Raw genomic sequence first — 14,126 nt, 5'->3', positions numbered from 1 at the left:
TGGCAGGCTTTGGCACCAGTGCCCAAATCCAAGGGGCTCAAATGCTGTGTGCCAATACCGTGAGGGCTTGGCTTCTAACCACTCCAGGAATAGGCAGGTGGAAACATCATGGGGAAAGATGAACAGAGTCTACCAGAAATCACCCTGCCCTGCCCTCCCCTCCCTGTCCTTTCACACTGGCAAAGCCCACATCTCCAGGCCTGATTATCCTGGCCACCTTGGGAGGGATGTTTGCTCACCCAGGTTCCTTTTCCAGCATTCATTCATTTATTCAATCAAATTCATTGAGTGCTTTCTGTGTGCAGAGCACTGTACTAAGTGCTTGGGAGAGTACAATGCAATAATAAACAGACACATTCCCTGTCCACAGTGAACTTATAGTCTATAGTTGGAGAGACAGACATCAGTACAAAAAATTAAATTACAGATATGGACATAAGTGCTGTGGGGCTGGGAGAGGGGAAGAACAAGGGGAGCAAGTCAGGGTGATACAGAAGGGAGTGGGAGATGAGGAAAATAGGGCTTAGTCTGGGAATTCCTCTTGGAAGAGTTAGGCCTTCAATAAGGTTTTGAAGTGGGGGATAATAATTGTCTGTTGGATTTGGGTAGGGAGCGCACTCCAGGCCAGAGGCAGGATGTGGGTTACGGGTCGGCAGCATGATAGGCGAGATCGAGGCACAGTGAGAAGATTAACATTAGAGAAGCAAAGTGCGTTTGAGTGGAGGGAGGGGGTGCAGAAATCTCTTTTTTATAATGAACCAAATAATCAGTTCAGACACAGTCCTGGTCCCTCACAGGGCTCCCAGTATAAGGCAGAGGGAGAGCAGGATACTTATTCCCACTTTACAGAGTTAACTGAAGCTCAGAGAGAGTAAGTGACAGAGAATTCCAGTGATAGAGCTGGGATTAGAGGCTAGGTCTCCTGACTCCCAGTCCTGTACATTTACCATTAGAGAACCCTGCCTCCCAGAGGAAACTTGAAATTCCTCCAAAATCAATCCAAGTAACAGAAGTCTTTTGTATCCTGGGGAATCAATCAATCAGTCATATTTATTGAGCACTTACTATGCACAGAGCACTGTACTAAGCACTTGGGAGAGTACAATACAACAATATAGAAGCAGCATGGCCTAGTGGATAGAGGACAGGCCTGGGAATCAGAAGGACCTGGGTTTTAATCCTGGCTCTGCCACTTGTCCACTGTGTGTCCTTGGGCAAGTCACATAAAATCTCTGTGCCTCAGTTACCTCATCTGTAGAAAATAAGGATTAAAATTGTGAGCCTCACGTGGGATATCATTATTATTATTATTATGGTATTTGTTAAGCACTTACTATGTGCAAAGCACTGTTCTAAGCATTGGGATTGATACAAGGTAATCAGGTTGTCCCATGTGGGGCTCACAGTCTTAATTCCCATTCTACAGATGAAGGAACTGAGGCCCAGTGAAATTTAGCGACACGCCCAAAGTTGCACAGCTGACAAGTGGCGGAGCCAGGAATGGAACCCGCGACCTCTGACTCCCAAGCCCAGGCTCTTTCCACTGAACCACACAGCTTCTCTAGAAGAATGATCCGGGAAACACAGCAAAGCCAGGACTGGTGTAGGGAGAGATAGAGGGCGGAGAGGTCAGTCAGAGGAGGCCGATGCAGCAGTCAAGAAGCGATATAAGTGCTCAGATTGGCATGGCAATGGTTCGGGTGGAAAAGGAAGGGTTCCCGGGCCACTAATTCCTCTAAGATTCCTTCCCAAGCACTCAGTCCACTGCTCGAGAGGTGTTCTGGCAATACTACTGTTTAACTGTTGTCAGGGTTCCACAGGGTGGTCAGGAGAAATCTTTTGATATTTTCCCATCCAGACAGTAGGAGGAGTTTCTGTGCTGTGGGCATAATTACTGCCACTGACAAAGTCCCAGTCCTTTATTATTAATAATAATAACAATAATGATGGCATTTGTTAAGTGCTTCCAACTTAACTACCCCAGTGCTTAGTACAGTGCCTGGCTCATAGTAAGCTACAGTGCCTGGCACATAGTAAGTGCTTAACAAATACCATAAATATTTGGTAGACATGTTCCCTGCCCACAACAAGCCACTGCATCAGAAGTCTCTCCTCCTCCCATAAGCCTCCCTCGGCACAATTACCGCAGGTCTAAATCCCAAATGAAGAGGTGTTCTTCCTCCCCACAAAAGCCTTCTAATTAACCCAATGAGAGCTCTCTAAGGGTCGTCTTGGGCATCCCTGATGATGACAGCAATATATATATGGGGTCTAGTTTATTTAGATGTTCAGGAAGTCTTTGAAAAGTTCCACTTGACAGCTTCTGCTTGAAAAGTGAGCTATGGGGATCCGGGACGGGAAATGGATAAAGAGCCTGTTAAATAAAAAAAAATAGAAGAAAGAAAAAAAGAAAAGGAAAACAGAAGAGCTCATGAAAGGCCATCCAGCTAATGCCTTTGTGTTTGAGGAGGGAAAGGAGAGGGAAACCCTGGATTAAATTTGGTCAGGAAGGGGTCAGAACCTGGACCTCTCCTGGTTTCAATCTAAATAAACGACCCAGGCCGAGGAACTGACTCTAAATTTAGGGAAGCAGCAGCAGTTTGAAAAGGCTGGGGGTTTGCTTTGTAAATTGCCTGACAAATGGCCAGTGAAATTTATTGTTGGGCAATAGAAAATAATATGCTGCTGAGATCAAAAATAATAAGTGGGAGCCAGCAATGAAGAGCAATGAAGCCTGGCCAAAGGACTTTAAGAAAGGCCTCAGAGAAATCCCAGACACTCCTCCGAAACTCTGGGGGACAAGGAGGAGTGATTAGAAAAGTTTGCTGGACAGGAGGTGGGGGAGAGGCAGATGGGAGAGCAAGGGGAAGGCCTGAAGAAGTCGAGATGAGGCTGAAATTCTCTATCCAAACCCCATAAGGATCTGGTGGTCTCCCGCCCAGAAAACGAAAATGCCATAAAATTGTGACTGCACTTGCAAGCTGTAAAGTCAGTTCCCAGAGTAAACAGTCCAAGCCCAAAGGGTTAGAACTCAAGGGGGAAAAAATAATCACCTGAATGCACCATCTTAAAAAGAAAAATAAAAGAGCAAGTAAAAGGAAATTTCATCGACCACATGCCACCTTCAGGGGGATGGTAAATGTCTCCTCTACTTGAAACTTTTAGCTAATGCAGATAGCAGGACAAGGAGCTCTGAAAGGAAATTAAAGAAAAACAAACTGGAAACAGACGTCGAGAAGGACATCTTTATATAATGCTTCACGGATCCAGGCCCGCTTTCTCGGCTTGAAGTACCAGGTGTAGTTCAAGAATCAATTAGTTGACATCCTGGAGGGCCCAGGTTTAAGCGGCCACGGTGCCTTGTTGAATCAACCTTCCCTTTACTTCCAGTTTGGGTTTTATGCCCTCCCAACATCAGACCCACTGGCCTTAGTTCTGGTGCTTTAAGAAGGAAAATACCCTTTCTTCCAAACTTCACTTCAAAGATCCGAGAGGCCTTGGAACAAGGTGTGTGTGTGTGTGTGTGTGTGTGTGTGTGTGTTCATGTGTGTGTGTTCATGCATGTGTGTGTTCATGTGCGCGTGTGTGTGTGTGTGTGTGTGTATGCTCCTGCTACATCTTTTACTGCCTGATCACCAGTGAGATCCTGCATTATTTCAGAACAAACCAAACTCATTTTGACCTCCAAGCTCATTTTGACCTCCCAGCCAGGAACTCATATCAGTCAAATTAAACGACCTCTTTCTCTTTTGCTCCACCGTGCTTGAAACCCATTCAGAATAATTTGAGATAATCTGGGCAGGGAAAATTTTCAAGGAAGACAGTTCAAATGTCATGCGGTAGGGTTATTTTGCCCACCCAGCTTGCAAGTGAGCGATGCCCAAACACTTAGGCTCTTAATAAGGCTCGGATCCAGTCTTCCTCCTGAGGATCGCGCTCAGTAATAATGGGTCAGTTTAGAAAACCTGAAATCACTGTACTTTTCAAAGCCAGCTGATTGTTGAGATCTGTGAGCATTTTAGATTTTATGCTGAGCTTTTCATCGACTGCTCATAGCTGTATCTGCAGGATTCAGCCTCACTCTTTTCCTTTTCCTATTTGAAATCCTTTCAATTGTAAAACAGAGTGGAGAAGCCCCTAGAAATATCCAGAGGCAAGTTGCACACCAACACTGTCCTCACCACCACTGATCTGACAAAGGCCAGGATTTGCAAAGCAAACTTTCCCAACAGTTATTTTTACTAAACTTGGAAGTCACTGCTTGCAGAGAGCAAAAGAAATCAATGATAATTAAATTCTTCTCTAAACAGCCTCAGCTCCCAAGGGGGAAATTGCCAAGCAACATTGTCCAGAAGTCAACTCTCTATTACAGAAAAAACACACAGCTCATTTTCTGGGAAGGGAGCAGACCAAACCTGCGTTAAGTGATACAGCTCTCTCTGCTTGGAGGGGAAGCAAGCTGAACTGATAACCGCAGAGTAATTGCGGGCTTCCATTTGGCACAGTAGGCAGAGGCGAGGAGCCGGGTGGAGCGTGCCATCTTACTCCCGGCGAGGAGAGTTATGAAATTCGCCCTTGCTTTTTGTAAGGTTTGAGATCCCATGCTCCCGGGAACAGTATATCCACCAGTGCAACTGAACTTTTTCAGAGAAAGTCGGGTGTATATGGCAAGGAAGTTGGGAACTGGAAAGGGCACTGTGGACTGAAATCATCTGTAAGGCGGAAACGTAGGGATCCATCCATCATCCTAAATAACAGCACCCCCCCAGCCATCCCCCAAGCCCCATCCTCTTGGTATCCAACAACCAGATTTCTCTTTCAGATTGTTCATATGCAGATGGATGAGCTGTTCAGTCACTGTTTTTCCATTCCTCCCAAAACCCTATGATATGCCTTAACCTCCAAAGCCAGACATCTCCCCACACACTCTACCGTGCTGATGCTCTACAAATTATTGTATGCTTTTTGGGGATGCTAGTAACTGTTGGTGAGTTTCCCATCAGAACAGCGAATTCTGCTGGACTTGGGACCTCAGAAACTACTATCTCGACCTCTTTCCTCGTGAGCCAGCTAGGACCCTCTGGGTTGGCCTGCCCACCCCGGCACCCTTCCCTACAGTCTTCCCATCTCCCTGATCCCCGAGTTCCATTCTCCCCATCTCCCCCATATTCCATATCTCTCCATCTCCAACACTGCTAGGCCCCACCAAGGACTTGGCTTTTCTTGTCCCTGTTTCCCAGCTTAAACCACATCTGTGTCTAGTGATCCCCACCTTCCAGGGATGCAGAGATGGGAAGGTGGGACCAAATCCAGGTGGGATGGAGTGGAGGGAAGGTGGCGGCAGCAGTGACAGTGGGGGAAGAGGTCTGTGGTCTGGGAAAGGGGTGACCTACTTTCCAGGTGAAATGGTGGTGACAGAGACCCACATGATGGTTGCCTCCTGGAATGTCCTCCCACCTCATATCCAACAGACAATTGCTCTCCCCCCTTCAAAGCCTTACTGAAAGCAAATCTTCTCCAAGAGGGCTTCCCTGACTCAGTCCTCCTTAGCTCTTCTCCCTCTCCCTTCTGCATAACCCTGACTAGCTCTCTTCATTCATCACCCGCTCCCGGCCCCTGGTACTTATGTACATATCTGTAATTTCTTTATATTAATGTCTGTCTCCCCCCTAGATGATAGGCTCGTTGTGGGCAAGGAATGTGTCTGTTTATTGTTATATTGTACTCTCCCAAGTGCTTAGTCCAGTGCTCTGCACACAGTGGGCACTCAATAAAAATGATTGAATGAATGAATGAATGAATCGCTTCAAGAGGTCTTGTTCCACTGCTAGGCTGTCTTGGCACTGCCTGAACCCCTTAATCCCAGCCCCACCCAACACTGCCCCTTCCACAGCATCGGCAAAGGATGAAGCAATGTCGGAGCAGAGCAATGATTCCAGGGGCCAGAACTGTCCCTGTGTTCTTTCCCCCTCCAGCCCCAAAGCACTTATGTAGATATGTGTAATTTTATTTATTTGCATTGATGTCTGTCTCCCCTGCTCTAACTGTGAGCTCATCGTGGGCAGGGAACATCACTGTTTATTGTTGTATTGTACTTTCCCAAGTGCTTAGTACAGTGCTCTGCACACAGTAAGCACTAAATAAGTACGACTGAATGAATGGTCCCCTGCAGCCAACTGGATGACCCTCCCCCTGTATCTCGGGGGTTCGGGAATGCATTACCTGTACGGCTGCTCTCCTGTATGCGTTCGGAGGTGTCTGGTGAGATTTGCTGATCGAGGGAAGATCTTACCACAGTACCTAGAAGAAACAGAGGCCGATTCAGCACTGGACCACTAAAATCAATCCAGCAATCAGTGGTATGTATTGATTGCTTCCTGTGTACTCAGTGCTTGGGAGAGTACAATACCACAGAATTGGTAGACACATTCCCTGCCCACAAAGAGTTTATAGTCTAGTTGGAGGCTAGTATTAAGGTGCTTTGGGTGTTGATTTATCTGGGCTCCAAATTGAGACTTTCTCCCCCAAAAAGATTTGTCTGAAACTTAGTGGACTTGAGGACATGAGTTAAGAGAGCAGTAAGAAGGTTTCTTTCTCCTGCTGCAGGGCTGAGAAAGAAAAGGAGGGAAAGGTGAAGAAGTTCATTGTTACATGGCTTTGTCTGCTGCCATAATATGCAGTAGAACCCACAAGTCCAACTTCCTGCTTCTGTTGAGACTGCTCTGACTGGCCAGGCTAATGAAAGGTGAGGGGAGGTGACTAGTATCAAGCAACAGATAACACTAAATTGGGGTGGAAGGGAATTTGGGGACAATGAAGAGGCAACCTTAGAAGCACAGTCTGAGGGAAGTTGGGGGGCACCTTTGGAGGGAGGGAACATCAGCATGGATCATTCCCACTGTGAGTGAGCCACACACAGAGCAGATCAGAGTTACTGTCCTATGTATTTATAAAATGTTTCGACATTGGTAACTGGGAATCCTGAGACTTTCCTTTTTTTCCCCCTCTATGGTACTTGTTAAGTGCTTACTATGTGTCAAGCACTGTTCTAAGCATTGGGGTAGATACAAATTTATCAGTTTGGACACCTTCCCTGTCCCACATGGGGGTCACAGTTTAAGTAAGAGGAAGTAGGATTTAATTCCCATTTTCAATTGAGGAAACTGAGGCATAGAGAAGTTCAATGGTTTGCCCAAGGTCACAGAGTTAGCAATCGGCAGAGCTGGGATTAGAACCCAAGTCTTCTGACTCGGAGGCCTATGCTTTTTCCACTAGGTTATGCAGCTTCCTGGCTCCTTTCCTCTTTTAATAGGGCCTTTTAAATTCCAAAGAGAGAAAGTTCCCGGAACAAAATATCACCCCCGAGGCAGTATAGTCTGATTATCAACCCATCGGTCGCCACCAACACACATGTCAATCGTCTGCATTTGTGTGTATGTGTATTTTCAATTAACACTCTCTTCTGATTCCACTGTTTATAAATATTTTTATGTCTGTTTCTTGTTAAAGTGTCAAATAATAATGATGGCATTTTATTAAGCACTTACTATGCGCAAAGCACTGTTCTAAGTGCTGTGGAGGTTACAAGGTGATCAGGTTGTCCCAAGGGGGGCACACAGTCAATCCCCATTTTACAGATGAGGTAACTGAGGCCCAGAGAAGTTTAGTGACTAGCCCAAAGTCACATAGCTGACAATTGGCGGAGTCAGGATTTGAACCCATGACCACTGACTCCAAAGACCATGCTCTTTCCAATGCTAATATTAATAATAACAATAATAATTATAATGGTAGTTAAGTGCATACTGTGTGCCACGCACTGGGGTAAATACAAGATATTCAGCTCAGATACAGAGCCTCTCCCACATATTTAAGTAGGAGGAAGAACAGGTACTGAATCCCCATTTTCCAAATGAAGAAACTGAGGCCCAGAGAAGTTAAAATGACTTGTCCAAGAACATTCAACAAGCAAGTGGTACATCTGGGTTTAGAACCCAGCTCCTCTGTGTCCAAGACTGGCGCTCTTTCCACTAGACCATGCTGCTTCTGCCAGGGCCTGTGTCTGTGTTCTGTTGCACTTCCCAAGTGTTTAGAACAGGGCATTGCACTGAGTTGGCACTTGATAAACACCATCACAGCCATCTCTACTACTACTAGTACTATTGATACTACAAATGTGTCTGTTTATTGCTACACTGTACTCTCCCAAGTGCTTAGTACAGTGCTATAGACCCAGTAAATGCTTAAGAGATATGACCGACTGCTACACCACAGCTGGCTACTCTTGATTTTTACCTGGCTTCATTCTGGCCTAAACCCAATGACAGTTACCTGCAAGTATAGCGTTCCTTGCCTTTCCGGAGGATGGGGTCAGACAGCGTCGGGGGCGGGGTTCTGAAATTGAAGGGATGGTGTGGGAGAGGCTGCAGGGCGCTGCCTGTATCCGCTTTTAGGGCTGCAAAGCTCTCCAGCTTCTCTGTCATGGTTTCTATCGCTGACATCTGTTTGCATAAGAAAGAATCATTTACTGGAGGTACAAAATCAAAAGTCAAGTGGCTGCGGGCGGAAGGGCACAGGACATCTGCAGGAACAAGTTGAGAGGTCTGGGTCACAAGGGTGAGTGGAAGAGGGCTGTGGGGTCCCTGCTAGGGTCAAGCACCTTGGGCTGGAGTGCATTCTGTTGACCACAGTCAAGGAAAATAGACCACTTTCACTCCGCCTCAGAAATCAGATTTGGTTTGAGTGATGAGAATCTGAATTTAGAAGCTGCCTTGGGTCCATGTCTCATCTTGGTTACTTCCTCCTTATGTATTCCAGACACAAAGTGGTGGGGACAGGATGAGGCTGAGGAGAAGGCAGAAAATGAGGGATGGGTGGAGGGTGCTGGAAGGAGAATGGAGAATGAGGAGAAGATGGAGGCAGAGGGGAAAGAGGGGCTTGAGGCCTTAGAGGCTGAGGAGAGAGCAGAGGCTGAGAAGAAGATGGAAGCTGAAGGGAGGGTGGAGGCAGAGGAAAGCAGGAGGCCAAAAAGGAATGTGGAAGACAAGAAAACAAAGACTGAGAGGAGGGTAGAGACTGAGGAGGGAGTAGAGACCATAAAAAAGCATCTTCTTGTGTGGGTCCAGAGCTGGCTGAAGGAAACAGAGGGAGACTGAGGCATGGTGCTGGGGGCTGGCATGAGAGGAGGAGAGAGGAAAGCAAGGGGGATGTCCAGAACTCGCTGCTCAATTGTTTAGGTTGGGAGTGACCTTTCTCCCACCTCCACTTGATGAAACCAAGCTGGGGGGTAGGTAGGGAGGGGCAGAGGTCAGGGGGGTGGGAAGGAGAAGGGACAGAGGCATATGAACCATCACGAGAGCATTGAGGCATATGAACCATCACGTACCACTTCCAAAAAGTTGCCTTAATCGCCAGAAAATAAGTTGTTGCTGGCTGACGGCCATTTGTGAACAAAACAGAAAAAAATAACATCGTAAACAGCGCCCCTTCAGCCTCCACCCTACCCCATTTCTCCTTCAGCTAGGCAGGCTCCCTTCTTTCGCCGCTCACCGACTATGATAAACAGTAAGTAACACTTAGCTCCAATCACTCGGAAAAGGTTACTCGATCATTTACAGCAAAATCTCTGCCCCAGCTGCCTGTCACGTAACAAAACCATCATGTTAAAATGCTATCCGGATCTTTCCGGACGCCGTGTCATTAGCCCTTTGTCGGAGTGTACCTGGAGATAACCTTTGTTGAGCTGTGTACTCTCGCACTTAGTCGGAGGAGGCTGCTGGCAGGGACGTGGTGGGCTTTTAAAAAATTCTAAGCAGAGGCCGTGGCCCCTCCGGTGATGAGGCGTTTTGCTATTTAGGGAACAACTGCCGGATTCAATAAAAAAAAATAAGGGGAAAAAATGGAAAGAAGGAAAGGAGAGAGAAAAAAGGAGTTAATGAGTGGGGGGTGTCAGGCTCTGTAGATCACAAAGGCAGCGCGCTCCCTTTCCTGGTGAAAGCAGATAATGACGGGCACTGCCCGCCCTTTGTGACCTCCATGGGCACCCTGGCCTCTGGCCAACAGTCCCCAGGACGGCTAACGATTTGCACTTTGTGTTGCCATTGGTGAGGAAGGACTGGTTGGGGGGCGGGGGGGGGAGGGTGTTTTGTGTGTTGAGGGGGTAGGGGGAGAGGGGAAAGAGAGGTGGAGGGCCAGAGGGGGGCTCTTCCTCCCTAATCCCCATCTATCTCATATCAGGAGTCCCCTGAGGGACCCGGAAAGTGCCTGATGATCCTTCAGCCACCCTGGAGCTTAGCACAGTGCTGGGCACAGAGTTCGCACTGAATGAATACCATACTAATGAATCAGGAAGGGCTAAACTCCCAGGCCTCTACCACCCCTTTCCTGGTTCTGGATCTTCCCCGATAGATGGAGGGAGCTGCCCTGTCCCCGCCTCTGCTTGGCTGAGGAGGCAGCCAGAGCTGGCTGGGGCCTGTCCTCTCTCCGCTCCCCGAGGGGGAGCTGTTGCTGCAGTCTAAGGTGACATCGGGGGAAGAGTGGGGCGGGCTCCATTTTGGGGGTCCCTTGGGTCCACTGCTTGGGGCCAGGAGGGAAAGACATAGGGCCACAGGGAGGGGCCTGAGCAGAGAGGTTCCTGGCAGACTAGCACCTCCACCCAGCCCCACCTGGCTCCCTCCCCCAGCTCCGCCATTCATTTTACCCTCCTGGATATAGAGAGGCAGCATGGCTTAGTGCGAAGCACACAAGTCTGGGAGTCAGGAGATTTGGGGGCCCTGGTTCTGGGCCCAACTCTGCCCTTGGCCTGCTGTGGGACTTCAGGCAAGTCACTTCACATTTCTGGGTCTAATTTCCTCAGCTGTAAAATGGTGCTTGCACCTGCCTCTCCTTCTGTATCTCATAGGGATGCTATGAGAACAAAATAAGCCGGACAAAGGGTTTTGAACAAATGGAAGCCCTGATCAAATTATCATCCAGACTGTTGGCCCCTCCACCCCCAACCCATCACCCCTAATCTGGGTGGAGCAAGATTAATACTACTACTACTACTACTACTACTACTACTACTACTACTACTACTACTAATAATAATAATAATAATAACTGTGTTTTTTGTGGAACGCTTACTAGGTGACAAACACTGTACTAAGATCATCAGGTTCCATGTGAGGCTCACAGTCTAAATAAGAGGGAGAACAAGTATTGAATCCCCATTTTGCAAATGAGGGAACTAAGGCACAGAGAAGTGAGGTGACCTGCCCAAGTCACACGGGAGACAGAGTGGCAGAGCCAGGATTAGAACCCAGGTCCTCTGACTCCCAGGCCCAGGCTCTTTCCCTTAGGCCACACTGCTTCTTCTCACAGCCCCCTGTGCTGACTTCAAATGCCCTGCCTGGGAAGTTCAAGAGCAACTGGAGGCTCAGGGTGAGCTGGATTGGGGAGGGAAACTGAGGTAGACGGGTCCTGTGTGAGACACTCCCCATGCCCAGATGACGGCCGCAGGCCTGAGCAGGGGAACAGCAGGGGCTTTAAGTGATTCTGACCGGGATAAATGTAGAGCCCTTGGTTTCATTTCCTTTGTACAGTAACCTATTGTCCTCTGCAAATGCCATTTGTTATCAGCCGGTTTCTGACTGCGTGCTATCTAGACTCGAGACCATTTTATGTAATAAGTTAATAGCGATAACCAGGCTTCTACCAGACTTTTTTTAAACAAGAGGAGGCCGGGCTTGAGGGGGGGTGGGGGCGGCGGGGGACTTGAGAGAACAATGTTAAGGGTCTCTCACCCCCCAGCACCGGTGGCCTGTACGTTTCTCACCGTCTCACCGGACCTCACTCTCCCCAGCTCCCTTCTCCACACTGCTATCAGATCCTTCTCAGCCGAAGTCCCAGCCCCCTCCCGGCCCCATTCTCCCTCACACAAACACAGGATGTTCCTGGCCTGCCTGCAGGCATTATCCAGCCTGGCTGGAGGAAAAGCCGGGGAAGTTATTAGCCAAACTTTCTGGCCAGCGGGAAACAATGAGGGGGTCTAAGTTTAGCTGGGAACACCGGCGAGGCCCAATTTTCCCAAACTGGAGGGTTATTTGTCCAAGGTGGGAAACGCTATTCCGAGAGAACAATGTGCTTGACTCAACATGGCGTCTCACGATGGGTCACTTCCGGGCGACCCAGCTGGAGGACACCACAGAGAGGGACCAGGGGACCAGCCCACCAGTAATGAGACAGGTGAGATTTGGATCCATTTTCAGGCAGGAGGACAAGTTTCCCCAGTCACTCACCAAAAAAAAAGGATAAGAGAGAAAGAGAGAAAGAGAGAGTGTGCACACACATTGTGAGGTTAACATGACCTGTCCCTGCTTCCGAGCAGTAGATTGCCTAAGCATTCCCAATTATTCCACCTAAACTCTTGGGCCAGTGGTCAACAGCCCAGAGGTCACCATCCTCTGTCCACTGGGGAAAACCACATCGGGGTTTATTGGGATCTCTGGAGACTGGGGAAGAGGTGGTCCCACAGGATCTGACCCAGGTCAAATTGGGGATTGGCATTACCTGGGGATGGAACAGCAGCGGGGAGGGTCTCAGGTACTTCTCCTTGAGGGCCCCGGCAGGGTCTGCCACCTTCCGCTTCTCCACCCTGCTGGACAACAACACAGAGGGTTACATACCCTACCAGGATGCATGGACTGGCAGAGAACATCAAAGACCAACAGGGTTCACCTCGATTCACCCCTCTGTCTCCAGGCAGGTCCATCCCCCTCCCCTCCTCAGAAATCTCTCGTCCAAACCTCACTGCTGGGAAGTCCTTCCTGAGGTGTGTCCTAAATCCTCACTGCTGTGTCCTGCGTCTGCCTAGCAGATGTGAGGAGAGTGAGTGACAAAGCATGCCCATTCAGTTCCTCATACTGGGAAAACTTGGGCATACCCTGCCTTGCTTCCCACCCCTTAAGACGTAACCCTTTATGTCTCTTGAAAATGTAAAGTTGGTCAGACTGTATGGACTCTCTTTCCAAACTGATTTCTGAATGGTGAGGACTGTGAATAGCTAGGGTCACTGGTATTTCCCTTTCCAGGTTGTTTCCCCAACCTTTCTGGGTTTTCACAAACTGCAGTTGGTTGCCTCAGAGTTGCAGGGATCACAGAGCACAGGGGAGTTAGGTTTACCATCACTGTGATGATGATGGTGAGTATTATTGTTAAGCCATTACACTCTTGAGGAGTGTAAGTTAATTGAGGGCAGGGAAAGGGCTCCTTGCTTTATACTTCTTTTTTTAATGGCATTTATTAAGAGCTTACTATGTGTAAAGCACTGTTCTCCAAATATTTGGTACACTGCATTGCCACGAGTGGGTGTTTATTGAATTTCCACACTAATATGGACTCTACTGTTTACACTGGATCGCATGCTGTGCTGAACACAGCACTGAGCCAGAGACGATCAAGTAGGCCTCATGCTGCATATTTTTAAGTGCTGTGTGCTTTGAGAAGCAGTGTGGCTCAGTGGAAAAAACACGGGCTTTGGAGTCAGAGGTCATGGGTTCAAACCCCGGCTCTGCCAGTTGTCAGCTGTGTGACTCTGGGCAAGTCACTTAACTTCTCTGGGCCTCAGTTACCTCATCTGTAAAATGGGGATTAAGACTGTGAGCCCCCCATGGGACAATCTGATCACCTTGTAACCTCCCCAGAGCTTAGAACAGTGCTTTGCACATAGTAAGTGCTTAATAAATGCCATCATCATCATCATCATCATTTGAGGTTGCTCTTCAGATGCTTCTTGCTTGGTTGCCCTGCTGGGGCTAAGAAAAGGACCCCTGAAACTGCTTGTAGATTGTTCTCCAGACATACACCCTCTGGGGCCCAAATGTGAATTGGCCCCTGCCACCTGGGCTGTGGGCCCAGAGTCCCATAATCTGGCACTGCCTGCTATCAGGTTCAAAAGCCACTGGGACCCAGACTGGGTGGGCTTCCCCATTCTGGGCACAAAGGAGGGAGACCTGGCAAACTCAGGTTTCCCAAGAAGCCTCCAGGGAAGCCAGCGAGGGAAGTCTGTCTTTGAGCTCCCTGGCCGCTTGCTTTCACCCGACCTTGGGTCGGGTTTCTGGCCACCCGTCAGCGTTGACAACATAAGC

General features: G+C 48.4%; 1 protein-coding gene across 2 annotated transcripts in view; it reads right to left on the bottom strand.

The window, feature by feature from the left end:
* PRDM16 (PR/SET domain 16) overlaps positions 1-14,126 on the bottom strand; it is a 64,981-nt gene that overhangs the window by 17,931 nt on the left and 32,924 nt on the right. For both annotated transcript variants that reach the window (XM_038746439.1, XM_038746440.1), the window contains exons 7-9: positions 12,550-12,637; positions 8,332-8,501; positions 6,223-6,300 (exon numbers count right to left, since the gene is read on the bottom strand). In XM_038746439.1, coding sequence (XP_038602367.1) covers positions 6,223-6,300; positions 8,332-8,501; positions 12,550-12,637 — 336 coding nt within the window. The remainder of the gene's footprint in view (positions 1-6,222; positions 6,301-8,331; positions 8,502-12,549; positions 12,638-14,126) is intronic.

The sequence above is a fragment of the Tachyglossus aculeatus genome, chromosome 5, assembly GCF_015852505.1.
Source record: "Tachyglossus aculeatus isolate mTacAcu1 chromosome 5, mTacAcu1.pri, whole genome shotgun sequence".
NCBI classification, from domain to species: domain Eukaryota; kingdom Metazoa; phylum Chordata; class Mammalia; order Monotremata; family Tachyglossidae; genus Tachyglossus; species Tachyglossus aculeatus.
The sequence above is the reverse complement of the archived record's forward strand: the minus strand, read 5'-3'. Positions and strand labels throughout refer to the sequence as shown.